The sequence below is a fragment of the Danio rerio genome, chromosome 10, assembly GCF_052040795.2.
Source record: "Danio rerio strain M-AB ecotype USA chromosome 10, GRCz13ab, whole genome shotgun sequence".
NCBI lineage: Eukaryota > Metazoa > Chordata > Actinopteri > Cypriniformes > Danionidae > Danio > Danio rerio.
The window spans coordinates 46,566,979-46,594,166 of NC_141030.1; the positions used below are offsets into that span (position 1 = coordinate 46,566,979).

Below are 27,188 nucleotides of genomic sequence, written 5' to 3' on the forward strand. Positions count from 1 at the left end.
ATTTATTTATTATTGTTTTTTTGGAAAACATACTATGTTAATCATTTTGTTTTATTTTTACAGATTTATTTAATTTAATTAATTTTTTATTTATTTTATTTTGAGGAACACACTAATAATTTTTTAAAATTTTTTATATATACAGAATTGTTTTTTAAATTTAATTTTGTATTTATTTATTATTGTATTATATTTTATTTTGATGAAAGCATACTAAATGAATTATTTTTTTATTTTATTTAATATAATTAAAAAAATGTTATGTATTTATTTTTTTATTTCGTTATTTATATATTTTTTATATTTGAGAAAACACTATACTAACAGTTTGGTTTTATTTTTACAGAATTATTTTAAAAAATAATTTATTTATTTATTTATTTTACTTATTTTTATGTTATTTTATTTACATTTTTTTTATTTACATTTTTTACAATTTCACTCTTGTCACATTATCACAAATGAAAACTTTATTTAATAATTGTTTGTTATGTTCAACAATGTAATTAGTGGCTAAACATGCTTCTAAATTTTGTAGAATTTTTAAAAATAACAATAAAAAATGATAATATTAATAATTATTAATATTATGTAAAAAAATACATATATAAAACTTTCATACTCTTTCCACTACTGTTCTTTTTCATGTTGTTGTTATTATTATTAGTATTGCTATAATAACAATAACAATAATTATTATTTAAATAAATCCAATTAAAATATCTGTCATTTAAATAAATATGTTTGAAATAAGTTTTAAAAATCTGTTTTTAATTAAAGCAATAGTGAAATCAATCCCAAAATCAATATTTACTCACAGTCTACCCCAAACCTTCATGAGATTCTTTTTATTCTGTTAAAAAAAAAAAAAAAAATTCTGGAAACCCGTAACTTCCATAGTAGGAAAAAAATACAATGCAAGTTAATGATTACAGGCTTCCAACATTATATAAAATATCACTTTGTGTGTTGTGAAGAAAGAAGCTCAAACTGGTTAGAAACACGTGAATAAATGTTCATTTTTAAGCTGTCCCTTTAAGCAGAATTTTCTTTATTTTAATTAAAGTACTCAAACACTTTATGCACAACCAGAAAAACAAACACTGATCATCGCTTACTCTCTAACATTGTGCAATTTATTTATTTTTTTAAATTCAGATATCTGATGATGAAGGACTGCTGGCATGCGGTTCCAACACAGAGACCAACATTTAAACAGCTGGTAGAAGACCTGGATCGCACCCTGTCCCTGATCTCAAATCAGGTAAGAAACATCCAGCTCCAAATCAATTCTCATACAGTTAAATACACAATATTTAACCTTCCTGAATTTTAAAGAGCATCTATTATGCAAAAATTTGTATTTGATTGTGTGGCAGCTGTGTGTGAATATAGCCAGCTTCTAATGGCAAAGATGCATTAATTGTGTTTATTATAATCAGACTTTTTGGTGTTTTTTAGATTTATTTTTGGCCTTTTTGCCAAAAGATAGAACAGTTTTGAGACAGGAAGCCAAGTTGGAGAGAGAGAGGGGGAGGGAAGGAGGGAGGGAGGGTAGGGAAATGTCCTCAAGGCGGGATTCGAACTTGGGATGCCCTGAGGTGCTACTGCAACATATGTCGGCTCACTAACCACAACGCTATTGCACAGACTATAATCAGACTTGACATTCTCTCTTTCTACTCGTCATCAGAGGGGGAAAGCCCGCCAACTAGTGACCATCTCTCCCTCATTAGGGCCCTTTAAATTATTTTTTCCATGTATTTTCCGAATGATAAACATTTTTCATTATGTTTTTATTCAAGAGAAAGTCTTATTTCTTTTAGTCTGGCTAGAATAAAAATAAATAAATGATAGAAATGTAAAAACTGCTGTGGGCATTATTATTCACCCCCCCTCCCCCATCCGATTGGCTACAGAACACACCACTGTCGTCCAATGACTTGCCTAATTAACCTAGTTTGTTAAGTCTTTAGATGGCTCTTTAAGCTGAATACTAGTATCCTCAAAATAACTAATTAGTAGAAAATGTATTAGTTATAAAAAATATTACCTTAAAAAATGTGTTCAAAGAAATCTTCTCTGTTAAAACAGCACTTGGGAAATGATTAAAAGCTAATTAAAATTTCACAAAAGAGCTAATCGTTTGGTTTTCAACTGTCAGTGTTGGGGGCAAGTATTATATTACATTCTAAAGTCCCAATGTGTTGCTAAATGTGTTGCTGGGTTAAGTTTTAAAGAAAGTAATGGTGCATATCAATTCGCCTACTTGTATTACACCCTAAAAGTCATCGAAAAAGTATGTCTTCAGTCTTCAGAAGTTGAAGGAACACTCCACTTTTTCTTGAAAAAGACTCATCTTACAAGTCTCCCAGTGTTAAACGCTTGGCTTTTCAGTCCATTCAGCCTATTTCTTGTTCTAGCGGGGTCACTTTTAGCTTAGCTTAGCATAATGAATTAAATCAGATTAGACCATTAGCATTTCATTCCATAAAGTCCAAAAAGAGTCTTCTATATTGTAATAAAAAAAATTAATAATCTATTTTCTTGGCCAATGTTGTTAGAAACTATACTTTCATTCTGGCGTAAGAGTCAAGAAACTCTGCTGCTGTGCCATGGCTGCACCAAACGTAATATTACTACGTTATTATATTGTATAATTGTGTTTTCAGAGGGTGCAGAGGCATATCCAGTAGGTTAGATGTTATTTAAAAGTCATACAATCACCTTTACCAAAGCCCCAATACTTGATAGGTGGTCTCGCACATCCACCATGTTTGTAGTTTCTTCACACTGTAGTTCTAATCGAATTCCCATCCATCCCGCAATATATTGTGGACTATATTAGCAGTTGGAGTTCAGCCGGTTCTACGAAAACAGTAGACCAAGCAGGAATCTTTGGCATGCTCCTCTTTTTAGCATTTTACGGCTTGGGACACACTCATTTTTCATTCGAATACTGTTTTCAATGGATAGTATGTGAATAGGGATGCAGCGTTTGTGTTATTTTTGTGTGTGCAAGCATATGATAGGCTTAAATATGATATTAATATATTAATAATAGTAATATATAACTTTTTTTTACCCAATACTGTAACTGTATACCATCATATTAGTGTATTAATGTGAGTGTTTGTCCTGCAGGAGTATCTGGAGCTGTCGGTGCCGCTGGAGCCCATGTACTCTCAGGTCATCCTGAATGAACGCAGCTCCACATGTTCGTCCGAGCAAGACTCCGTTTTCTTGCAAGAACCCGGACCTGAAGATCCCTGCATCCCTCCTTCACAACAACCCATGCGCTCCTTCAAAAAACGCTGAGCTGGACCTCCATCTCCTCAAATACCTATATGTATATGTGACTTGTAAACTGCAGGCTCAGAGACTGAAGAGTTCAGCCTGGGGACATTAAAGAGCAGGACAAACACACTCTGGACATCAAGACTGATCTGGATCTCGATTATACGCTGCTGATCCTTCAGAAGGACGTCCCAGAAGCATCACTGAAGGAAAACCGTGCTTTTTTTATTGGAGAATTAATGGCAAGTGTTAAACAGTACAGTATGCTGGCTTTGTAAATGCGGATAATTGTACAAATATGAAATGATATAGACGCTATTTTGTTTTATATGACTATTATAATTATTATTATTTTTGTATGAGCTTGTTTATTCGCTTATTTTTTGTTTGTTTGTTTGTTTGAGAGGAATGATCCAGCTGGAATCATGACGCGCAACGTTTTTGTCGTTGCTTTTATATGTCCATAGTTTTGCAATGAAATCTCTTTGGTCCCTAATGAATTATTAATTTTTATAGCAAGTTATAACCATTCCAGTGAGTTACTGGTTAATTAATAGTCTAATCTGTACGTGTTCACATGATTATTGCTGCGCTCCAATCCGCCAACTTATACTGCATCCTTTTGTGAAGTGTGTGACGGATGGTTTCCTTTCCTAAATATAGGAGTCATTCTGAGCAGTGGTGTAGCGGACGGGGGTCGTTGCTTCGCGTGATCATAAGCACCCCCCCCCAATTACTAACCCCACCTCCATCCTCCCATTTTATTTCTCCCAGAAAACTCCTGTAATTTCACCCCCACCAAGCTCAGCTTTTTGGTACAGTCTGTTACCCTCCTGGGTCTGCAACTTTGGGATATTATCCGATCTCCACAGCCACAACAAACGTTACCGGTCCACAACTGACCCTTCCCCCTCAATTACCCCAATCCTCTTAACCTTTTTTTATTAATTTTTTTTAGGGGGGGGGGGGGGGTACCTTTATTGGATAGGAAAGTAGAGAGAATTTACAGGAAAGCATAGGGACCAGAGAGAGAGGAAAGATCGGCATTGCACCACAAGGCGGAATCGAACTTGGGTCGCTGTGGACATGTGTCTACGCCCTAAACACTACACCACTGACGCCGACCCTCTTAAAGTTTTGATACAGTCTGTAACACTCCCAGGTCGGCAACTTCGGTATAGTTTCTGATCGCCACAACCGCCCAAAACCCGGTCCATAGTTCCTTTACTAACACCACAAACATTCCTGGTCCACACCTGCCCCCCGGTTCTCAACTGTGTTACTCAGACAAACCCCATCCCAACCAACAACCCACCTAATTTCACCTAACCCCCAGTCCTCTCAGCTTTTTGATATAGTCTGTAACACCCCCAGGTCGGCAACTTTGATATAGTGCTTAATCACTGCGGCTGCCTGAAACCCGGTCCATAGTACAGTTATTAACACCACAAACATCGCCAGTCCACACCTGCCCCCCCCGGTTCTCAGCTGAGTTACTCAGACAAACCCCATCCCAACCAACACCAAACCAACAACGTTTGCCAGTCCTCTCAGCTTTTTAATACAGTTTGTAACACCCCCGGGGTGTGTAACTTAGGTATAGTATCCGATACATAGTACACTTACTAACAACACAAACACATTACCAGTCCACACCTGCCACCCCCCCCCGATTCTCACCTGAGTAGCTCAGACTAACCCCATCCCAACCCCAGACCTCTCTGCTTTTTAGTACAGTCTGTAACACCCCCAGGTAGGCAACTTTGGTATAGTGCTTAATCACTGCGGCTGCCTGAAACCCGGTCCATAGTACAGTTATTAACACCACAAACATCGCCAGTCCACACCTGCCCCCCCCCGGTTTTCAGCTGTGTTACTCAGACAAACCCCATCCCAACCAACACCAAACCAACAACGTTTCCCAGTCCTCTCAGCTTTTTAATACAGTTTGTAACACCCCCGGGGTGTGTAACTTAGGTATAGTATCCGATACATAGTACACTTACTAACAACACAAACACATTACCAGTCCACACCTGCCACCCCCCCGATTCTCACCTGAGTTGCTCAGACTAACCCCATCCCAACCCCAGACCTCTCTGCTTTTTAGTACAGTCTGTAACCCCCCCCAGGTCGGCAGCTTTGGTATAGTGTCCGATTGCCGCAACCGCCCGAACCCAGTCCATAGTACAGTACTAACACCTCAAGCATTACTGGTCCACACCTGCCTACCCCCCCACCACCCCACCCCCAGTTTTACTTAGACAAACCCTATTCCAACCAACACCCCTGTAATTTCCCCCCCTCCCAGTCCTCTTGGCTTTTTGGTACAGTCTGTAACACTTCCTGATCTGTAACTTTGATATAGTATCTGATCGCCACAGCTGCCCGAAACCCGGTCCATAGTAGAGTTACATTCATTATTACATACCCCATCTCAATTAACACCCTCCTAATTTCGCCCCACTCCCCCAGTCCTCTCAGCTTTTGGGTACAGTCGGCAACTTTGGTATAGTATCCTACACTGGATTTGACCAATTGTGTGATAAGGGGCGGGGTCATCTATTGGCTCAACCAATGGCAGATTTCAAATGACACACCTCACACTTAAATTGACATACTCTGGCTGTGATTTAATGTGGAAATTTGGCTAAAACTGAACTAAAAGATTAACGATGGTGTATTCGTTGGTGGGAGTTGCTGTATTGTTAAAATAAGCTACAAATGAAACGTTACTCAATGCATGCATTTAGTTACTGTTCATTTGGTGTCTTGCATTGCTAAATTCTAGTGTGGATGAATGTTTAATAACTATTAATATTAAGCAGCTGGAATAAATGTATGCCGGTTTACCGTTCGTTTGGTGGTTGACAATCTGTTAGCACCAATTTAAAAGCTTAGCATGTCTGTGGTTTGTTGTAGGACAGACTCTGGAATGACAGGGTTTATGTCGATGGGGTCAGTGATAGTTAGTTATGATGCTTGTGCGATTGTTGATGATGTGAATTTTGAGGCAGTGGCCATGCACTTATATTCAGGCTGTCAATAAAGGTGACTGATATTGCCTTTCCTGTGGGAATATAAATAAAAAAGTTATATATAAAATATAATGAGCTGAAGCTTGCATTTGTGTTTGTAGTTGTCTGTTGCAATAATCAATATATCTATGTATGACCTAAATTTTTTTTCTATGAGGAAATATAGAGTACACTACCTGACAAAAGTCTTGTCGTGGATCCCAGTTGTGAGATCAACAAATAATAACAACTTCTAGTTGATCAATTGGAAAAGTGGCAGAAGGTGGATTTTTCTGATGAACCATCCGTTGAGCTGCATCCCAATCATCACAAATACTGCAGAAGACCTACTGGACCCCACATGGTAAAGATTCTCACAGAAATCAGTCAAGTTTTGTGAAGGAGAAATCATGGTTTGGGGTTACAATCAGTATGGGGACGTGCGGGAGATCTGCAACATCAACAGCCTGAGGTATCAAGACATTTGTGCTGCCCATTACATTACAAACCACAGGAGAGGGCAGATTCTCCAGCAGGACAGCGCTCCATTCCTTTCTAAACATGCAGGTCAACTCCTTGTTCAAGCTCTTGTTCTCTCCAGACTGGACTATTGCAGCTTTCTACTAGCCGAGCTCCCAACTAACTCTATCAAACCTCTTCAGATGCTTCAGAACGCAGCAGCACGAGTGGTCTTTCATGAACCTAAAAGAGCACATGTCACTCCGCTGCTCATCCGTTTGCACTGGCTGCCAGTTGCTGCTCGCATCAAATTCAAAGCTCTGATGTTTGCTTACAAAGCGACCTCTGGCTTTGCTCATTATCTGCTCTCACTTCTGCAGATGTATGTGTCCTTCAGAAACTTGTGTTCTGTGAATGAACGTCGCCTCGTGGTTCCATCCCAAAGAGGGAAGAAATCACTTTCCCAAACTCTCGCATTTAATCTGCCCAGTTGGTGGAATGAACTCCCTAACTGAATCAGAACAGCTGAGTCACTCGCTGTCTTCAAGAAACGACTAAAACCTCAACTATTTAGTCTCCACTTTCCTTCCTAATCTGCAATTCCCTCTTTGGCTCCTCCACTAACTACCAAAATAAATAAATAAAAAAATTACTAATGTTTTGCTTCTTACACTTTCTTTACATACCTGAAACTTGCCTACAGCACTTATTCATTGTTGCTCTTATAGTTGTGTAAATTGCTTCCTTGTCCTCATTTGTAAGTCGCTTTTAGCGTCTGCTAAATGACTAAATGTAAATGTCCTTCTCATACTTCAGCCTCCACATCAGAGCTCCTGAAAGCAAAGGGCGGAGCTACAAATGCCTGTGTGTCAGCATAGTGGCAGATTTAAAAACAACGAAGGGAGAGATGGCGACTAGTGGGCGGGGCTTTCCCCCTCTGATGACACATACATTTTATCACTTTTATAATAATATCACTTCTTTGACAATATATTATACAACAAAAAAAATCATGCATGCTTGTTTGTAGCTCAAGCACGCAGAAAATAAATGACAGGCGAAGAAAACATCTCTTGTGTTTGTCTGCTTCAGAGGTTGTAGGAAGGGCAGATGTGTGTAAGATGTTGCTGAAATGCTGAAAGCTGCAGCGCATGATTAACGGTGAGAAGAAAACACTCGTCCCCTCATCGATTAACCACGCCAACACCAAAGCCAAACAGCCCAGCGTCAGGCTATATATCAGCTGGAAAAACTCTCACGGCGGAGAAACAAGACAGCTGAAGCACTTTGGCGAGTCTTTAGATCTCTGATGGATGTACAGCAGTTCTCCAGCAGAATTCAGTACGGCAGTCTAACATCTCTAACATCTGAAAATGCGCAAGACAGACATGTATAGATCGATCTCTTTATAGGGACATTCACATACATGAAAAAGGAAAATTCTGTCATCATTTATACACCATTTACTTGTTTCAAAGCTGTTGAGGTTTATTTTTTCTGTTGAATACAAAAAGATATTTTGAATGATAGATAGATAGATAGATAGATAGATAGATAGATAGATAGATAGATAGATAGATAGATAGATAGATAGATAGATAGATAGATAGATAGATAGATAGATAGATACTGTAGATAGATACTGTAGATAGACACTGTAGATAGATACTGTAGATAGATACTGTAGATGGATGGATGGATGGATGGATGGATGGATGGATGGATGACAGACAGACAGACAGAAAGGCAGATAGATAAATGGATGGATGAATGGACAGACAGACAGATAAAATGATAGATAGAAGAATAAGTAGACAGACGGACAAGATAGGCAGATAGATAGATAGATAGATAGATAGATAGATAGATAGATAGATAGATAGATAGATAGATAGATAGATAGATAGATAGATGATGGATGGATGGATGGATGATAGACAGAAAGGCAGATAAGTGGATGGATGAATGGACAGACAGATAAAATGACAGATAGATGAATAAGTAGACAGACGGACGGAGATGGATGGATGGATGGATGGATGGATGGATGGATGGATGGACAGACATACAGAAAGGCAGATACATACGTGGATGGATGGACAGACAGACAGATAAAATGATAAATGAATAATTAGACGGACGGATGGACAGAGAAAGGCAGATAGATAAGTGGAAGGATGGATGCACAGACAGGCTAGATAGATAGATAGATAGATAGATAGATAGATAGATAGATAGATAGATAGATAGATAGATAGATAGATAGATAGATAGATAGATAGATAGATAGATAGATAGATAGATGGGTTGGGTGGATGGACAGATGGATAGGTGGATGGATGGATGGATGGATGGATGGATGGATGGATGGATGGATGGATGGATGAATGGATGGGTTGGGTTGGTTGGGTGGGTGTATAGATAGATGGATGGATGAATGGACAGATGGATAGGTGGATGGGTGGGTAGATAGATAGATGGATGGATGGATGGATGGATGGATAGGTGGATGGATGGACGGACGGACAGAAAGACAGACAAAGAGATAGATAGACAGATAGATAGACATACGGACGGATGGACAGATATACAGATAGATAAATAGATAGATAAATAGATAGATAGATGGATGGACGGATAGATAGATAGATGGATGGATGAATGGATGGATGGATGGATGGATGGATAGATAGATAGATAAAACGCTAGATAGATAGATAGATAGATAGATAGATAGATAGATAGATAGATAGATAGATAGATAGATAGATAGATAGATAGATAGATAGATAGATAGATAAAACGCTAGATAGATAGATAGATAGATAGATAGATAGATAGATAGATAGATAGATAGATAGATAGATAGATAGATAGATAGATAGATAGATAGATAGATAGATAGATAGATAGATAGATAGATAAAACGATAGATAGATAGATAGATAGATAGATAGATAGATAGATAGATAGATAGATAGATAGATAGATAGATAAAACGCTAGATAGATAGATAGATAGATAGATAGATAGATAGATAGATAAAACGCTAGATAGATAGATAGATAGATAGATAGATAGATAGATAGATAGATAGATAGATAGATAGATAGATAGATAGATAGATAGATAGATAGATAAAACGCTAGATAGATAGATAGATAGATAGATAGATAGATAGATAGATAGATAGATAGATAGATAGATAGATAGATAGATAGATAGATAGATAGATAGATAGATAGATAGATAGATAGATAGGTGGATGGACGGACGGACGGATGGATGGATAGATAGACAGACAAGCAACTGCAAAAACCAATGTAAAACAATAGAGACACACGCTCCTTGTATATCAAGGTGTTAATGTACACAATCTATCAGAACCCTTTCAGCATCGTTGTCTTTTCTCTCTCTCCATTATCCTGTTGCTTTGGCAGGACAGGCTCATAATTGTATTAATGGCTGGAAAAAGGAGGCGTCCAGCATCACATCTGTCGGTGTGTTTGTTCCTCTGCACCGCTGCAAAAGCTGACAGTGATCTACACACACACACACACACACACACCTGCCTTTATGAGCGGCTAATGAGCCATGAGGTGTAATTAGCCATCAGCTATTATCACCTCTGACAGATGGTCAACCAAAGTCCTGAATAAACCACTCCAGGGCTCTCATAGCGACACTGCTGTCCTTTAGATAAACATTCGAGCAAACAAATGTGATTGTTTGGGCTCCATAAAAGCGTTACGTTACCCAGCTGTAGGCTAAAGTCTTAGCATAGAGTATGTAAAGACAGATCATGATTATTGGGCTTGTGATATGGATCGAGTTCACTTTTTATCCAGCATTTTTAAAGTGCAGATTTAGAGTTGTTACCAAAGCCTCAATAAAAGCAACTCAAATGTTTTTCCACGATAAAATTAGCACTGTCGCCTCACAGCAAGAAGGTTGCTGGTTCGAGTCCGGGCTGGGTCAGTTGGCATTTCTGTATGGAGTTTGCATGTTCTCACCTCGTAGGTTTCCTCCGGGTGCTCCGGTTTCCTCCATAGTCCAAACACACATGCGCTATGGGGGAATTAGATGATCTAAATTGGCCGTAGTGTATGAGTGCGTGTGTGTAAATGAGCGTGTATGGATATTTCCCAGTACTGGGTTGCAGCTGGAAGGGTATCCGCTACGTAAAATATGTGCTGGAATAGTTGGCGGTTCATTCCACTGTGGCGACCCCTGAAGAATAAAGGGACTAAGCTGACGGAAAATGAATAAATATACAACTGATTGGGCGACGCAGTGGCGCAGTAGGTAGTGCTGTCGTCCACAGCAAGAAGGTCGCTGGTTCGAGCCTTGGCTCAGTTGGCGTTTCTGTGTGGAGTTTGCATGTTCTCCCTGTGTTCGCGTGGGTTTCCTCCGGGTGCTCTGGTTTCCCCCACAGTCCAAAGACATGCGGTACAGGGGAATTGGGTAGGCTAAATTGTCCATAGTGTGTGAGTTTGTGTGTGGATGTTTCCGGCTGGAAAGCGTAAAAACTTGCTGGATTAGTTAGCGGTTCATTCCGCTGTGGTGACAACAGATTAATAAAGGCACTAAGCCAACAAGAAAAATGGATGAATGAATACTTCAAACTACTAAAATATGACTAAAAGTCAGTTTGTTAAACTCTAGAGCTGAATTTTCACCATCAAAAGTCGACAGAGCAGAGATCAACATCCCATAATGCAATTCATAACCATAAATAAACAGAAAACACTTGTGAATCAAAGATATGCTTACTATCAACAGATATTTTTACAGTGTATACCTGATATCCTGCGGAATAAAACAAACAACCAGTGACAAGTTGTAAAGTAAATAGTCAAATTCCGCAGGAAACTCGTGGACTTGGCAACCCTGATGAGGAAATATGTCGCCTCCCGCGAAATGTCTAATCACGTGACGAGCATTTTACCTGTGGAAGTTCTCATAACACATTTGGTTCTCTTGTTTATATAATAACGATGCTTGTGTGGTTTAGTGATTGATTTAGGGATGATAGTCCAAGTTTTCCTCATTCCCTGCACACACGGAGTGTTTTGAGAGCTGTCGGCCTCGTCTTTCCCCTCAGGTGCTGGTTGTGACACTGTCATTCAGTGTGTTTATTTCTCCAAACTCTCCTGCGTTCAGTGTCAGAGGTGTCGGGGCATCTGCTTATTTGAGTGTCTGTGTGTGTTTACGACAGGACTGATGAGCTGACACACGAGTTTTATCGCCTCAGATACAAAGAAAGAAGAGCCGAGCCGAGACTTCAAGTTAGACAAGGTGAGGAAATGTCGACCTGCTCAGGTCAGACGCTTTTTCTTAAAGGGATAGTTCACCCAAAAGTGAAAATGTGCTCAGTTGTTTCAAACCTGTTTGACTTTCTTTCTTCTGCACTGAAAAATGATTAATTGGTTTTACTAGTCTTTTCAACCCTTGTGCACTGTTTACATTTACCACCCTTTTGTTATATTAGGGATGAAAACATCCACTGAATTAAACTGCAGTAAAATGCGTCAGATAAATGTTTATTTTTTTATTTATTTATTTGTTTGCAAAAATCTGTTAATCAACCTCAGTCCTGAGGTGCGTTCTTCGTACCTCACTTAAATGATCTAAGATTATTTGGCAGATCCTGGATCTTTTAATCTTGATAACTGATCTCTTGCTAATTTGGTTCTTCAAACGAGTTCGCGAATCAGATTAAAATGTCTGAATAAACTGATCTGAGATCGCTGCGTGTGTTGTGAAGGACAGATCTATTGATCCTCGAAGTCATGATCAGCAATGCAACGATTGGCTGACAGCACAGCAGCGTAATGACATCATCTGATTAATATTCAATTATCCATGTAAGCAAAATTACATTCAAATTAGCAGTAAACGGCTTGTTAAATATGACACGCAATAACCTTCCACATTTGTTGTGAGCTGCAGGCTTTACACTTTCATGTGTCAAGTGTATTCATCATGTATTTCAATTGTTACGTCCTTTTAGATGTTAATATTAAACTAGGAGTAAATGACATAACATACTTTAGTTTAATGTGTGTGACAAGCGGATGGAGAAAGAAATAAACTGAAAACCAAATAACACTGCAATTATTTATTGCCCATATATCCAATGAAAACCAGTGAAAATATATTATACAGTGAAAGAAAAATATTTACAATGATTAAATAATGAATTACCTGGGGGGAGAGGAAGTAGTTGAATGTGCTTAAATCAAAGAAATAAATATAACAAAACTCAGTTACTGTTTTCACCAAACTACACTAAACATGAAAAGAAAAGCATAAAAGAAACATCTTTAACGTACCAAACGTCTTAACTAAACTGCTCTAACTAAAAACAAAACATACAGAAAACAGCACATTCTCCTGAACCTAGTGAACTAATACAAAATATCAATCTGAGTGTTGTATATGTATATCGCGCGACTTACTCACTCCTACACCTCTCTGAGGCATCACTCAAACATGTCAGTTAACTGGACAATTTCACAAGCATTATTAAATCGCAAACTTTAGACAAGAGCATTAAACAAGCAAAACACATTCTCTCAGACTAGCCCTCGCAAGAGAGACTGTCCTCACAGAGACCCACAGAAAGAATAAGAGCGAGAAGGAAAGAGACAGAGAGAGAGAGAGATCGCCATTGCAGTTTGGGCTCGGCTTTTAAATGCTACGCCAACCAGCGATTGGTGGCGCAAACCCAGCGTCAGCGGCCAACGTCATCAGCACGAAATGCGGATCCTCCAATGCCGTTCGTACCTGTAACACATGCATGAAACGACACACCCACATACAAACGAACGCACACACTTATCCAAAATACGTTCTGCAAGCGAACGTTACACAATGCAAATCAATGTATTTAGTTCCACATTTAGAAAATATTTTCTTTATTATAGTAGCCGTTTTTTAATCAGTGTAAAGAATAACTGGTTGTTTACAAAAGCGTTTTCATATTGGTAAAGGCGTCTGCAACTTTTGTGAAGCATCAAATCACCGGCATATTAACTATCAAAACATGTTCATGACTGCATAAATGCATTATTGCTTTAAAAAGTGCATTTCTATTATACACAATTTGTACTAAAGCGATCTAAAAAGTTCATATCAATAAGTTTTCTCTTTGCACCACCAGGTGGCAGTCTTTGTACTTTCATTTCGAGGGTGCAGATTGCATACGTTTTATTAATATGTATAACTTAATTTATTTTATTAATGACTATAACTTTATATATATAGTTTAAAAATATGTACCATTTATCCAAATGTATATAACTACTACTGTAAGAAAATATCAGAATCCGGAACATACTTTCTGTATTATATCATCAGAGCTTTGAATTTGATGCGAGCAGCAACTGGCAGCCAGTGCAAACGGATGAGCAGCGGAGTGACATGTGCTCTTTTAGGTTCATTAAAGACCACTCGTGCTGCTGCGTTCTGGAGCAGCTGAAGAGGCTTGATAGAGTTAGCTGGAAGCCCGGCTAGTAGAGAGTTGCAATAGTCCAGTCTGGAGAGAACAAGAGCTTGAACAAGGAGTTGAGCTGCATGTTCAGATAGGAAGGGTCGGATCTTTCTGATGTTATAGAGTGTGAATCTGCAAGATCGAGCAGTTCTAGAGATGTAGTCAGAGAAGTTTAGTTGGTAATCAATCGTTACTCCAAGGCTTTTCACTAATTTGGACGCAGTAATGGTTGCCCCATCAATCTGGATTGAAAAGTTATGATGCTGAGTCGGGTTGGCAGAAACTTCAAGCATTTCCGTTTTCGTGAGGTTAAGCTGAAGATGATGATCTTTGTGAAATGTGAAATGTCTGACAAGCAGGCTGAGATGCGAGCTGGAACCGAGGGATCATCATTTTGACTCATTATTTCTGAAAACAATTTAGTATTTTTTGCTTGTCCAGAAAACACTTCTTGATTTAAGTATCTTTGGATATTTGGACTAGAAACAGGACAACAATATTTTTTAATCCAGTGCAGAATGAGAGGGTGTTCATATTTTATAAAAACAGGCTTTATTCTTTTCCATTGTCTCATAAACACACTCTCTCACACACAAATGTCGCTTTACAGTCTCTGCTTTTTCCCTCAATCATTATCCATGCAGGAAAGACTATATTTAAAGCCTTTGTGATGTAACTTTATAGGATAATGACAGTATCGTCTGTCTGTTTACAGCAGTTTTCCCCCCTGTGCTCCTTTTGCCCGCAAAACACCCAAGAGCAAATCAAGAAACGTGGCTTGGTTTGATTAAATGTTTATTTGTTCGCTCTCGGTTTAGGCAACAGCACCGCACCACTCCTGTTCTGGACTAAAGATTCTGGGAATTTTGGAAGTGGGATTTGTTTTTAATTTAGAAAAGTGTGTGGTTATAAACATCTCCTCTCATGCTAAATGATGTCATTTACTATACACAATGCTGGGTTCCACACAATTCCTTCATGTTGTCCTAACCTAAATCGATAAGGTTAAATTGTTAAGTACACAATAAAAAGAGTATATTGTTTGAGCTACATATTTAAATTGAGCAGAAGGTCTAAGTATTTCAGAAACTGCTGATCTACTGGGATTTTCACGCACAACCATCAATAGGGTTTACAGAGAATGGTCTGAAAAAGAGGAAATATCCAGTGAGCGGCAGTTCTGTGGGCGCAAATGCCTTGTTGATGCCAGAGGTCAGAGGAGAATGGCCAGACTGGTTCCAGCTGATAGAAAGGCAACAGTAACTCAAATAAGCACTCGTTACAACCGAGGTCTGCAGAAGAGCATCTCTGAACACACAACACGTCCAACCTTGAGGCGGATGGGCTACAGCAGCAGAAGACCACACCGGGTGCCGCTCCTGTCAGCTAAGAACAGGAAACTGAGGCTACAATTCACACAGACTCACCAAAACTGGACAATAGAAGATTGGAGAAACGTTTCCTGAGTCTCGGTTTCTGCTGCCACATTCAGATCGTAAGGTCAGAATTTGCTGTAAACAACATGAAAGCATGGATCCATCCTGCCTTGTATCAATGGTTCACGTTGCTGGTGGTGGTGTAATGGTGTTGTGGATATTTTCTTGGCACGCTTTGTGCCCATTAGTACCAATTGAACATCGTGTCAATGCCACAGCCTACCTGAGTATTGTTGCTGACCATGTCCATCCCTTTATGACCACAGTGTCTCCATCTTCTGATTTCTACTTCCAGCAGGATAACACACCATGTCATAAAGCGTCCTCTCAGACTGGTTTCTTGAACATGACAATGAGTTCACTGTACTCAGATGGCCTCCACAGTCAACAGAGCTCAATCCAATATAGCACCTTTGGGATGTGGTGGAACAGGAGATTCACATCATGGATGTGCAGCCGACAAATCTGCAGCAACTGTGTGATGCTATCATGTCAATATGGAGCAAAATCTCTGAGGAATATTTCCAGTAGCTTGTTGAATCTATGCCATGAAGGATTAAGGCAGTTCTGAAGGCAAAAAAGGGGTCCAACCCGGTACTAGGAAGGTGTACCTAATAAAGTGGCCGCAGAGTGTATATATCCAACTGGAAGTTTAAAAAATCTGTTGAAATAACACAATTATTAAGGTTTTTTGAGGAAGACATCTTAATTGTTTTATGTTCAGTCCACTTCAGTTTGGAAAAAATGATTAACTCGATTTGTTTTGGGATAACATAAAAGAATTGTGTGGAACCCAGCATACATTTTTTCAGTGTAGTAACATTTGTGAACTGAACATAAAACGTTTAAGTTGTCCCTAAAAAACATTGTGTTGGTTGGGTTTATTTTTAAATGGGTAGTTTCGTCAAGCAGCATCAATACTTCTTTGAGTGTTGGTTTGAATGCAGATGTTAAATAGGACTTAATTGTGTTTTCTTTTTCCACTTCTTATTATCAAAGGATATTATCAAATATGCACAGTTACAAAAGTGTTAGTATATCATCATAATTATGAGTTTAAAAATTAATATTTGATCTAGAAGTCAGAATGGTTAGATGATCACAGTTTTGGCTTAAAAAGTCTGCGGGTTCAGATGGGCAGCTGGAAGAGTGTGGCCATGTCCGGTCCCAGTCTGGACACCAGACCAGCTCAAACCACCTCCACCCTGTCCTCCTCACATTCCATTAAACTCTGCAGAAGAGCCTAAATGTGTGTTTTTTTTTTTTTTTTGGCCATTTGGATTCATGTTTCTGTGGACAAATTCATTCTTCTTTGAACACTCTTGTGTAACTTATTTTTAAATAAATTAAAAGGTAGCCTAATTTTACTATCCACAGACTGTCCTGTTTGACCGCATAATATGACCAGGCAACATCTTGATAGTTATTCAACAAGACTTGTTTGTAATATGTTTGAAAGCAGCGCCACCTGGTGAGTAAATCAAACATCACAGTCAAAGTGTTCATTTAGGTTCTAGATACTATTCTGACAGTTTATGTAGTTTGAAGTGTTCGAGTGGATCCTAATTTAGCAGTTTTGTATTTTTTAGTTTAAAATGTTAATTTATGTTTTATTCTATCACTTTTTGTAGTTTAAAGTGTTCATTTAGATCCTATTCTGACAGTTTTAGTAGTCTAAAGTGTTCATTCAGTCATTCATTCATTTTCTTTTTGGCTTAGTCCCTTTATTGATCCGGGGTTTGTCACAGTGGAATAAACGGCAAACTTATCCAGCACATGTTTTTTACGCAGCAGATGCCCTTCCAGCCGCAAATGGGAAACATCCATACATGCTCATTCACACTCATACACTACGGACAATTTAGCCTATATTGACCTGTACCTCTTTGGACTGTGGGGGAAACCAGAGCACCCGGGGAAAACCCACGCGAACGCAGGGAGAACATGCAAACTCTACACAGAAATGCCAACTGATCCAACCGAGGCTCGAACCTGCGACCTTCTTGCTGTGAGGCGACAGCACTACCTACTGCGCCACTGCGTCGCCCCTCTAAAGTCTTCACTTAAATCCTATTCTGAAAGTTTTAGAAGTCTAAAGTGTTTGTTTTGATTGTATTCCAAAAGTTTTTGTAGTTTAAAATGTTGTTTTGGATCCCAATTTAGCAGGTTAGTAGTCAAAAGTGTTCATTTGGATCCTATTCTGACGTTTCTTTTAGTCTAAAGGGTTGATTTGGATCCTATTCTGACCGTTTTTGCAGTCTAAAGTGTTGATTTGGATCCTATTCTGACAGTTTTTGCAGTCTAAAGTGTTGATTTGGATCCTATTCTGACATTTTTTGCAGTCTAAAGTGTTGATTTGGATCCTATTCTGACAGTTTTTGCAGTCTAAAGTGTTCATTTGGATCCTATTATGACAGTTTTTGCAGTCTAAAGTCTTCACTTAAATCCTATTCTGAGAGTTTTAGAAGTCTAAAGTGTTTGTTTTGATTGTATTACAAAAGTTTTTGTAGTTTAAAATGTTGTTTTGGATCCCAATTTAGCAGGTTAGTAGTCAAAAGTGTTCATTTGGATCCTATTCTGACGTTTCTTTTAGTCTAAAGGGTTGATTTGGATCCTATTCTGACAGTTTTTGCAGTCTAAAGTGTTGATTTGGATCCTATTCTGACAGTTTTTGCAGTCTAAAGTGTTGATTTGGATCCTATTCTGACATTTTTTGCAGTCTAAAGTGTTGATTTGGATCCTATTCTGACAGTTTTTGCAGTCTAAAGTGTTCATTTGGATCCTATTATGACAGTTTTTGCAGTCTAAAGTCTTCACTTAAATCCTATTCTGAGAGTTTTAGAAGTCTAAAGTGTTTGTTTTGATTGTATTACAAAAGTTTTTGTAGTTTAAAATGTTGTTTTGGATCCCAATTTAGCAGGTTAGTAGTCAAAAGTGTTCATTTGGATCCTATTCTGACGTTTCTTTTAGTCTAAAGGGTTGATTTGGATCCTATTCTGACAGTTTTTGCAGTCTAAAGGGTTGATTTGGATCCTATTCTGACAGTTTTTGCAGTCTAAAGTGTTGATTTGGATCCTATTCTGACAGTTTTTGCAGTCTAAAGTGTTGATTTGGATCCTATTCTGACATTTTTTGCAGTCTAAAGTGTTGATTTGGATCCTATTCTGACAGTTTTTGCAGTCTAAAGTGTTCATTTGGATCCTATTATGACAGTTTTTGCAGTCTAAAGTCTTCACTTAAATCCTATTCTGAGAGTTTTAGAAGTCTAAAGTGTTTGTTTTGATTGTATTACAAAAGTTTTTGTAGTTTAAAATGTTGTTTTGGATCCCAATTTAGCAGGTTAGTAGTCTAAAGTGTTCATTTGGATTCTATTCTGACAGTTTTTGTAGTCTAAAGTGTTCATGCGGATCCCATTTTAGCAGTTTTGTATTTCTAGTTTATAGTGTTCATAAAGTAATTCATTTGGTTCCTATTCTGACAGTTTTTGTAGTCTAAAGTGTTTATTTGGATCCTATTCTGACATTTCTTTTAGTCTAAAGTGTTCATTTGGATCCTATTCTGACAGTTTTTGCAGTCTAAAGTGTTGATTTGGATCATATTCTGACAGTTTTTTTAGTCTAAAGGGTTGATTTGGATCATATTCTGACAGTTTTTTTAGTCTAAAGGGTTGATTTGGATCCTATTCTGACAGTTTTTTTTAGTCTAAAGGGTTGATTTGGATCCTATTCTGACGGTTTTTGCAGTCTAAAGTGTTCATTTGGATCATATTCTGACAGTTTTTTTAGTCTAAAGTCTTCATTTGGATCATATTCTGACAGTTTTTTAGTCTAAAGGGTTGATTTGGATCATATTCTGACAGTTTTTTTAGTCTAAAGTGTTAATTTGGATCATATTCTGACAGTTTTTGCAGTCTAAAGTGTTGATTTGGATCCTATTGTGACAGTTTTTGTAGTTTAAAGTCTTAATTTAGATCCTATTCTGTTTTTGTATGGATGCCATTGATCAGATCATAGACGCATTAATTCAATAAATCAGTAATACAACACAAGGCAGCTTTAAAACTTTATTTCTATCCAAGCACATCCAACTATACAACCAACATGAACAAAGTTAGCCCTTCTTAATGTATAATATTTCCCATGACCAGCACAGAAAACATCTCAACCACATCCAGAAAACTGCATTATTCTTCTCTCACTCTTATCTTTCTCTCTCGTTCATTCTTTACTTTCAAACTCAGACCACAAGAAACAACAGTAAACTATATAAATTACATTTGGTAGGAAAAAATAAATTATATTCAGTGTACACTAATAAATACTCCTGCCCTGCCGCTTCAAGTTGGTTTCTTCTTTTGTTTTCCAGCATTTCTCGATATCCTGCACACTTGCATGAAGGTCCAAATAAACCAAAACATAATGCAATAAATATGAACAATCTAAAACAGTTTAATGGCATGAATATTCAATGCAATGCAATTAGTACTTGGATTTTGTGATACTAAGCAAAGATTACTGTTAAAACACTACTGTTTTAATGCACTTGTCATTGAATCTTCTCTTAGGACTCTTAAGGACTTCCCACGATGGAGCGTTTTCTGGCGAACAGGTGAGTCTGGTCTCTGTTGTACATGTTTGGCTGGATCTTGAACATTGGGGGCCAGCGGAAGCCGGTTTGACTCTCAGTCCCAGAAGGCTCGGCGGCTGCGGGTTCGGATGAGCAGGGTTTGTTTTGAAGCAGCTGGAAGAGTGTGGCCATATCCGGTCCCAGTCTGGACACCAGACCAGCTCGAACCACCTCCACTGTGTCCTCCTCGCACTCCATTAAACTCTGCAGAAGTGTGCTGTAATACCTAACACAAAAAAACACAATCATTGTCTAAACCAGGGGTGTCCAAACTCAGTCCTGGAGGGCCGGTGTCCTGCATATTTTAGTTCCAACCCCAATTCAACACACCTGAACCAGCTAATCAGACTCTTTCTGAGTATACAAGAAACTTCCAGGGAGGTGTGTAGAAGGAAGTTGCAGTTAAACTATGCAGGACACCGGCCCTCTAGGACCGAGTTTGCACACCCATGGTCTGAACTGTACTGTTCTGTCATAAATTACAGTTACACATTTGGCTTTTTTTGCAAAAGGTGTATATTTATTTTATCGCATTAACGCACAGAGAAGACAAAATGATTATTTTATTTAAAATTTAAGACGTCTTTCATGCGGAGAATAAAGTCACATGCATTGCTCAGGTGTGAGTTTCTCACAGACGTCAACGGAGTGTCATAATCTTAATGCTTCCGTGGGTCTCGTCTATCAAATCTGAGCTTTATTCTGTATTCTCTATTGGATTCAGATCAGGTGATTGGCTGGGCCATTCTACAGCTTGATTTTCTTTCACTGAAAGCATTTAGGAGTCTCTTTGGCTGTGTTTTGGATCATTGTCTTGCTGAAATGTCCACCCTGGTTTCATCTTCATCCTCCTGCTAATGTAGATGTTGGACTGAAGCAGCTGATATTCATTTACACTGAGGTAGAGCAGAGGCTTGCTGAAGACCTACTGAGAGATTTCAGCTGCTGTCTGGGCTTTCACTGCCCAACTACACCCCCCTTTCCTCGTGTGTTTAATACTTTTTCTCTGCGTCATTTCATTTTCTAACTCAATTTGTAAGTTAATTATATTTGTTTTCTTGGCATATATGGATTTCTTTGGTTGTTACCGACATCCGGGGAAAATTTCAAGTCAGCAGCACCTTCAGAAATATGTTTTCTGAGAAAAATGTTGACGTGTTCTATACTCATTTCCCGCACTGTATATATTGGGGGAAAATTGAAAAGATGGATGTGCTGTATACATTAGGTTTGGGTTAGAATGTAATTTTTGTTATATTCTGTGAACTACTGATGACATTTATTTCTAATTAAAAATAAAGTTAATTGGCGCTTTTTTCCATTATATAACAAAAATGTATATATATATTCGATAAATTTTTTTCAAATAATTGATTGAATACCCTGGTTTTCAGTAGTAACAAACATTTATTTTGACTAATTTTCAATTTTCTGGAATTTGTTTTATTTCATTTGAAATTTGAAATATTTCTTTATATTTAAATTTATTTGTGAAACTGGACATTATGAAGAATCTGAGAACATTCAAAAAATCTTCATAATTTTATGGGAACTTTACATAAAATATAGTTGTTTGCTGGAAATTTCAGTCGAAAGTGTGGTGCAGTTTAATGCAATTATTATTATTATTTTTAGTCCTTATTTCATTTATTTATTTTAAATATTTCCCAAGTGCTGTTTCACTGAAAGCATTTATTCAACATTTTTTAAAAGCAATAGCTTTAAAGAGGACCTATTATGCCCCTTTTTACAATACACAAAATAAGTCTGCCTCTAGAGTGTCTGTGTGTGTGTGTGTGTGTGTGTGTGAGAGAGAGAGGTTTCAGCTCAAATACCACACAGACGATGTTTTCTAACTCTTTTAGGCTTTTATCCTAATTGTGTTGTTTTGGTGACTGTCACTTTAAATTCAAATGAGATTGTGCTTTTTTTTTAGAGGAGGGCGGAGCCTGTGTGTCAGCATAGTGGCAGGTTGAAAAACAAGACTGACATCCTATGCTAATCAGGCATAGATGGTCACTACACTGAAAAAAAATTATTCAAAGATCATTCCTTGGATTTACTCATTTTTTACGTTAATTGGTTGTAAATAATTTATTTTTGTTGAATTTAAACAAACAAGTTGAACATTATTATTAAATTTAATTTGTTTAAATTCAACACAAATAAATTGTTTGCAACAGTTCTGCATGCAACAGTGTATTTCAGTGTAGTGGGCGGGGCTTTCCCCGTCTGATGACACGTACGAAGAGAGAATGTCAATCAAAGTGTTTCTGCAGACGGTTTATATCAAGTGTTTTGAGCGAGTTTTAATTCTATAATGTACTGTCTCTTTAAGATGCTCACCTGTTGGGGAAAGTGTTGGGCACCTGCACCACGTCTCCAATGGCCTCAGGGTTTGATCGGGCCACTTCACAGAGGTCCAGCTTCTTATAACACTCCTCCTGCACTTCAGCGATCATCTTCTGGAAGGTGGAGCAGCGCTTAATGGTCTGGAACACTTTGGAGGTGATGCCGTTGGCCATGCACTTGATGCTCTCTTTCACAAATGTTTTACCCTGCGGGAGAAAAAAGCAATGATTACACTTTTCTTTCTACATTGGCCAAACTTCCACTCCATTAGCGGGTAAACACTACAGTAAAGCTATTTGTGTTAATAATAATATTGGAAATATTATTACACCGATACGTTTACAAAAACAAGTAGCCTTCTATTCAATTAAATTCAATTCAGCTTTATTTGTATAGCGCTTTTACAATGTAGATTGTGTCAAAGCAGCTTCACATAAATGGTCATAGTAACTGGATCAGGGTAGTTCAGTTTTTAGTGTTTAAGTCCAGTTCAGTTTAGCTCAGTTCAGTGTGGTTTAAAATCATCACCGAAGAGCAAATGTATCCATGGGTAGCTCTACCGATCCCAAATGAATACCTCTGTGTTAAAAACAGCAGCTGTGTGGAGGAAGACGTTGCAGATCTCGTGCATGCCGTCGGTGTCGCAGGTGGAGTTTTCCAGACATGCGAAGGTCGCACAACCCACTTGCAGAGCGCCATTCAGACAGCGGGCAACATCAGCTGCATGGAGGACAAGACAGAGGTGCTTTATTTGATGTTCAATTTAAGGCAGTGGTTTTCAAACCACTTTTTAAGTACCACCTAAAAAAAAATTGTTCAAGTACCACCATAATGACCTGTATTGAAAAAAAAAGTAGCGTAGTTGGCTAAATTAAGCAGCTACCCCAGGTGAAAAAAATATATAATTAAATGCAATTAAAATACACTTAAATACCCGCAAATACATTTTTAGTACATTGTTATTTTTTGTGTTAAATAAAAGTTTGATGGTTTTACACTATTAATATACTAATTAAAAGTATGTTTATACTTCAGTAGGACTTTAGTACACTTGACAAAAGTATTCTAAATACCAGTAATACTTAAATCAAATTTTAGTGTACTAAAGTACAAAGTACACTACAGAAAAAAACATAGACTTTTATTAGTGTGTTTTTCAAAAGTGTGCTTTAAAAGCTTTAAACATTAACTAATCCTAAGTTTAAAATAAGTTAACATATAAATAATCTATTAGTAATGTATTGTAGTAGAGGTACATTTTCCCAAAAGTTGTACTTAAGTACACTTAATGAAAAGTTACTGTTTTGTGTCTTTACTTTTCATACATGTTGCATCTTATTTACATTTTGTGTTCTCAGTTTTTGCTAAGTTGTTGTTCCCTCCCATAAGGTATTTTTGGACTTGTGGTTTATTGCACAAAAATATTAAAGTGTTTTGATGAAGCACAGATGCTATTTTCTTTGTACACACAGAATCCCTTCAAAATATATTGTTTAAATAAATGTTTAGTTTGTTAAAAGCACATTTTAGATCAGCTTCATGGTGTCTCATAATAGCACAGTTGAGTACACTTAGATGTACTTAAGTTTATCTTAAAATGTACTTAATACTAATTTTTAGTACATTAATACAAAATTAGTTTGGGGAAATAGAGCCCTTTTAATACAGTATTTAGCACACTTTTTTTTTTTACAGTTTATATATTCTTTTAATATATTACTATTACACGTTAAATTAGTCATAAATATATTTAAATGTTTAAAAGTAGGGTTCAAGTGTATTTCTAGTTGTAACTAAACATATATTTTAAAATACAGATATAGTTTGTTAAAAGCACATTTTAGTTCAATTTCAGGGTGTCTCAAAAAAGCACAGTTGAGTGCACTTAGATGGTATTAAGTGTATCTTAACATATACCTAATACTATCTTTTAGTACATTAAGTACAAAATTAGTGTGCGAAAATAGAGCACTTTTAGTACAGTACTGAAAAGTGTACTAAGTATACTTTAAGTGTATTTTAGTGCACTTTTTTTTTTTACCTGGGCAGCACTGCACAGATCGGAAACGAAGCAGAGTCATTTTCATATTTATACCATTTTTGACAAATTTTTAAATATATGTTGCATGTACATATGACATATTTGTAAAACCTTTTAAAATCTAAACATTAACTTTGTTTGTAGATTGGTAGTTAACCAGTTTTTCTTAGATGATGGTAAGTTTTATTTATGGAGAAAATTAAAAAGCACTGCAGTGTTTGGGTGTTCTGTGTTTGTCTGAGATAACTAATCTCACGAAATTATATTCCATACAAAATATGAAGCTGATCAGTCGGTCCCATGACTCGTGGTGCGGCATTCTGAAAAGTTAAAATGTTTTCAACTGGGCACGCCTGGAATACGCAGGCGCATCGTGCTGCAGTTCTTACTCATTTTGCTAGCCTGTGGGTTAAATTTTGGGACCCAAGTGACTGAGATTAACGAATGCGGTAATTTTTCGAAATAACATTTTTTCAAAACTTATTATCGTTCAGACTCAGATAATAAATAAAATGGTAATAATTTAGGATTTTTTGTGCGGCCTGGTACCAAACCGATCTATAGACCGGTGCCGCTCTGTGTCAGGGTTGGGGACCACTGCTTTAGCACGTATCTGCTCTACAAGCACCACGGAGAGGCACGTGCACACATAGGGCTCAACCTGTGCAGTGCACATGCCCTTTTTAGTCTTGGATAGAAAGTGCCCTACTAAAATGATCTGAAGTGCCCCTGCTCCCCCCTTTCAGCAGCCGATGATGCGATGCACTAAAGTAAACATTCTAAGCACAGCACTTTGATCGTAGTCTTTAGAGAACAGCCAATGTTGATCACATCGGGGTTATCGTACACATCAGATGATAATAATAGTATTCATTTTTTCTTTCATTACTCCGTGTACCACTAGAAGTAAACCACTAGTGGCACATGTACCATAGTTTGAGAACCACTGATTTAAGGTTATCTAATATTTAATATCTTACACAATGGTGAAAGATCAAAGAGTCTACATTTGAACCAACACTCAAATAAAAAGCTGTCGCTGAGGCAGGATCTTTTCAAAAGGCACACATTTATATCTAAAAAGACTTTATCGGTTAGTCTCAAAAAATGACTTTTGCTGTTTGCTCAGTCGACATATTGATTATTGGGACAGGCCTACATGCTAGCAAATTATAAGGACAGTTTTGCGTAACACATTCAACAAAACATGAGCCATATTTATGGTTTATTATATTTTGAGACCGATTTGTTTGGGCCAAAAATTACAAGACAGCTCGATTATGAATCCAAACCTCCCTCTTAGCATACACAAAATATTTAAAGTATTAAATTAAATCAAATTATTATTATGTAAAACAAATAAATTATTGCAAAATATTAAAACCAAATTGAAATTCATTCATTCATTTTCCTTCAGCATACTTTCTATTTCAGAGGTCGTCACTGCGGAATAAGCCGTCAACTATTCTGGCATATGTTTTAAGCAGCGGACGCCCTTCCAGCTGCAACCCAGTACTGGGAAACACCCATACACTCCAGTTTACTCATACACTGCGGTCAATTTAGTTTATTCAATTCTCCTATAGCGCATGTGTGTGGACTGTGCGGCAAACCGGAGCACCCGGAGGAAACCCACGCCAACACGGGGAGAACATGCAAACTCCACACAAAAATGCCAACTGGTCCAGCTGGCACTCAAACTAGAGACCTTCTTGCTGTGAGGCCACAGTGCTTACCACTGAGCCACCGTGCTGCCCTTTTTTGCCCATCTATATTGTAAAAACCAAAGCAAATGGACGATTCTATAAAGAAAATAATACTTACAAGGGGTGTTGGATGAGAACCGTGCTCGTCTCGGTTGTGTGGATTCCTGAGTTGTGCAAAATGCACAAGCAGCCAAAACCACCAGCAAAAGAAATCCGCTTTTCAGGAGCATGTCTGCAACTTTACAACCAAAGCAGGAGATGTTTGCTGATTCTGAGGGTTTGTGCTGCAGCTTGAAGATGGGCTGAGCTTTATACTGATCTTCAGCTGAACTCGACAGCTCATAAATCACCGCCTTGACCAATCAGAACGAAGGAAACGAAAGCTCAAACTTTCCATCTCTTCATAAATATTCATGGGTTGATAATAATGCAGAACCACCTGCTATGATTTTATCTCCAGTTGGGCATTTCTGTGATTGCTGCAATTCAAACTTTTACAGTAGATACTTATTAAAAAAAACTGTCCATTTAAAACCATTAATCACCAACTACCATAACAATGTTTCTAATAATGACCTTGAATTATGTGTGGATTACATTATCAAATAACAAGAAAGATAAAGGATATTCCTTTCAAGCAGGTGAATCTCAATGGCTCCTTTGTGGAAAACCAATCAGTATGTTTGGTTTGGATTTCACGTCAAAGATATTTAGTTAATGCATATCTGTCGTATGTCATGTTCTTGGATGTAGTTTTAA

The 27,188-nt window shown here is 37.7% G+C and overlaps 2 protein-coding genes and 1 long non-coding RNA gene across 15 annotated transcripts in view; 2 read left to right on the top strand and 1 right to left on the bottom strand.

The window, feature by feature from the left end:
- The window catches only part of fgfr1b (fibroblast growth factor receptor 1b), a 75,529-nt gene extending 69,127 nt beyond the window's left edge, over nucleotides 1-6,402 (top strand). For 4 of the 12 annotated variants that reach the window (XR_015500511.1, XR_015500505.1, XR_015500507.1 and 1 more), the window contains exons 16-18: nucleotides 1,159-1,264; nucleotides 3,145-4,899; nucleotides 5,275-6,402. Coding sequence is in view for 5 of the 12 variants with exons in the window: in XM_087269665.1 (XP_087125791.1) it covers nucleotides 1,159-1,264; nucleotides 3,145-3,318 (280 nt within the window). In the remaining 7 variants the exon portion in view is untranslated. Of the gene's footprint in view, nucleotides 1-1,158; nucleotides 1,265-3,144 lie in introns of all 12 variants that reach the window. The other 8 variants (XM_087269665.1, XM_087269662.1, XM_087269663.1 and 5 more) reach the window with 3 other exon arrangements.
- A 5,301-nt stretch (nucleotides 6,403-11,703) lies between these two features.
- Nucleotides 11,704-22,807, top strand: LOC141376476 (uncharacterized). Of its 2 annotated transcripts, XR_015501572.1 has the most exons (4): nucleotides 11,704-11,877; nucleotides 11,992-12,071; nucleotides 20,269-20,312; nucleotides 22,669-22,807. It is a non-coding gene; the product is annotated as an uncharacterized LOC141376476 (long non-coding RNA). The 2 variants fall into 2 exon arrangements; XR_015501573.1 differs by lacking the exons at nucleotides 20,269-20,312; nucleotides 22,669-22,807 and adding an exon at nucleotides 15,398-17,074.
- On the bottom strand, nucleotides 19,754-26,697 carry stc1l (stanniocalcin 1, like). Its single transcript, NM_200539.1, has 4 exons — nucleotides 26,548-26,697; nucleotides 23,260-23,402; nucleotides 22,677-22,888; nucleotides 19,754-20,556 (listed from the first exon to the last, which is right to left on the bottom strand). Exons 1-4 carry the CDS (start codon nucleotides 26,657-26,659, stop codon nucleotides 20,274-20,276), a joined length of 750 nt encoding a protein of 249 aa, NP_956833.1. The 5' UTR covers nucleotides 26,660-26,697; the 3' UTR covers nucleotides 19,754-20,273.
- Nucleotides 26,698-27,188: the final 491 nt, after the last annotated feature.

Coding starts and splice junctions, on each gene's coding strand:
- stc1l (NM_200539.1), bottom strand. CDS start 26,659: ATGCTCCTGAAAAGCGGATTTCTTTTGCTGGTGGTTTTGGCTGCTTGT. Junction 23,403..26,547: donor GTTCTCATCCAACACCCCTT/GTAAGTATTATT, acceptor TCCTCCATGCAG/CTGATGTTGCCCGCTGTCTG. Junction 20,557..22,676: donor CCCAACACTTTCCCCAACAG/GTGAGCATCTTA, acceptor TTTTTGTGTTAG/GTATTACAGCACACTTCTGC.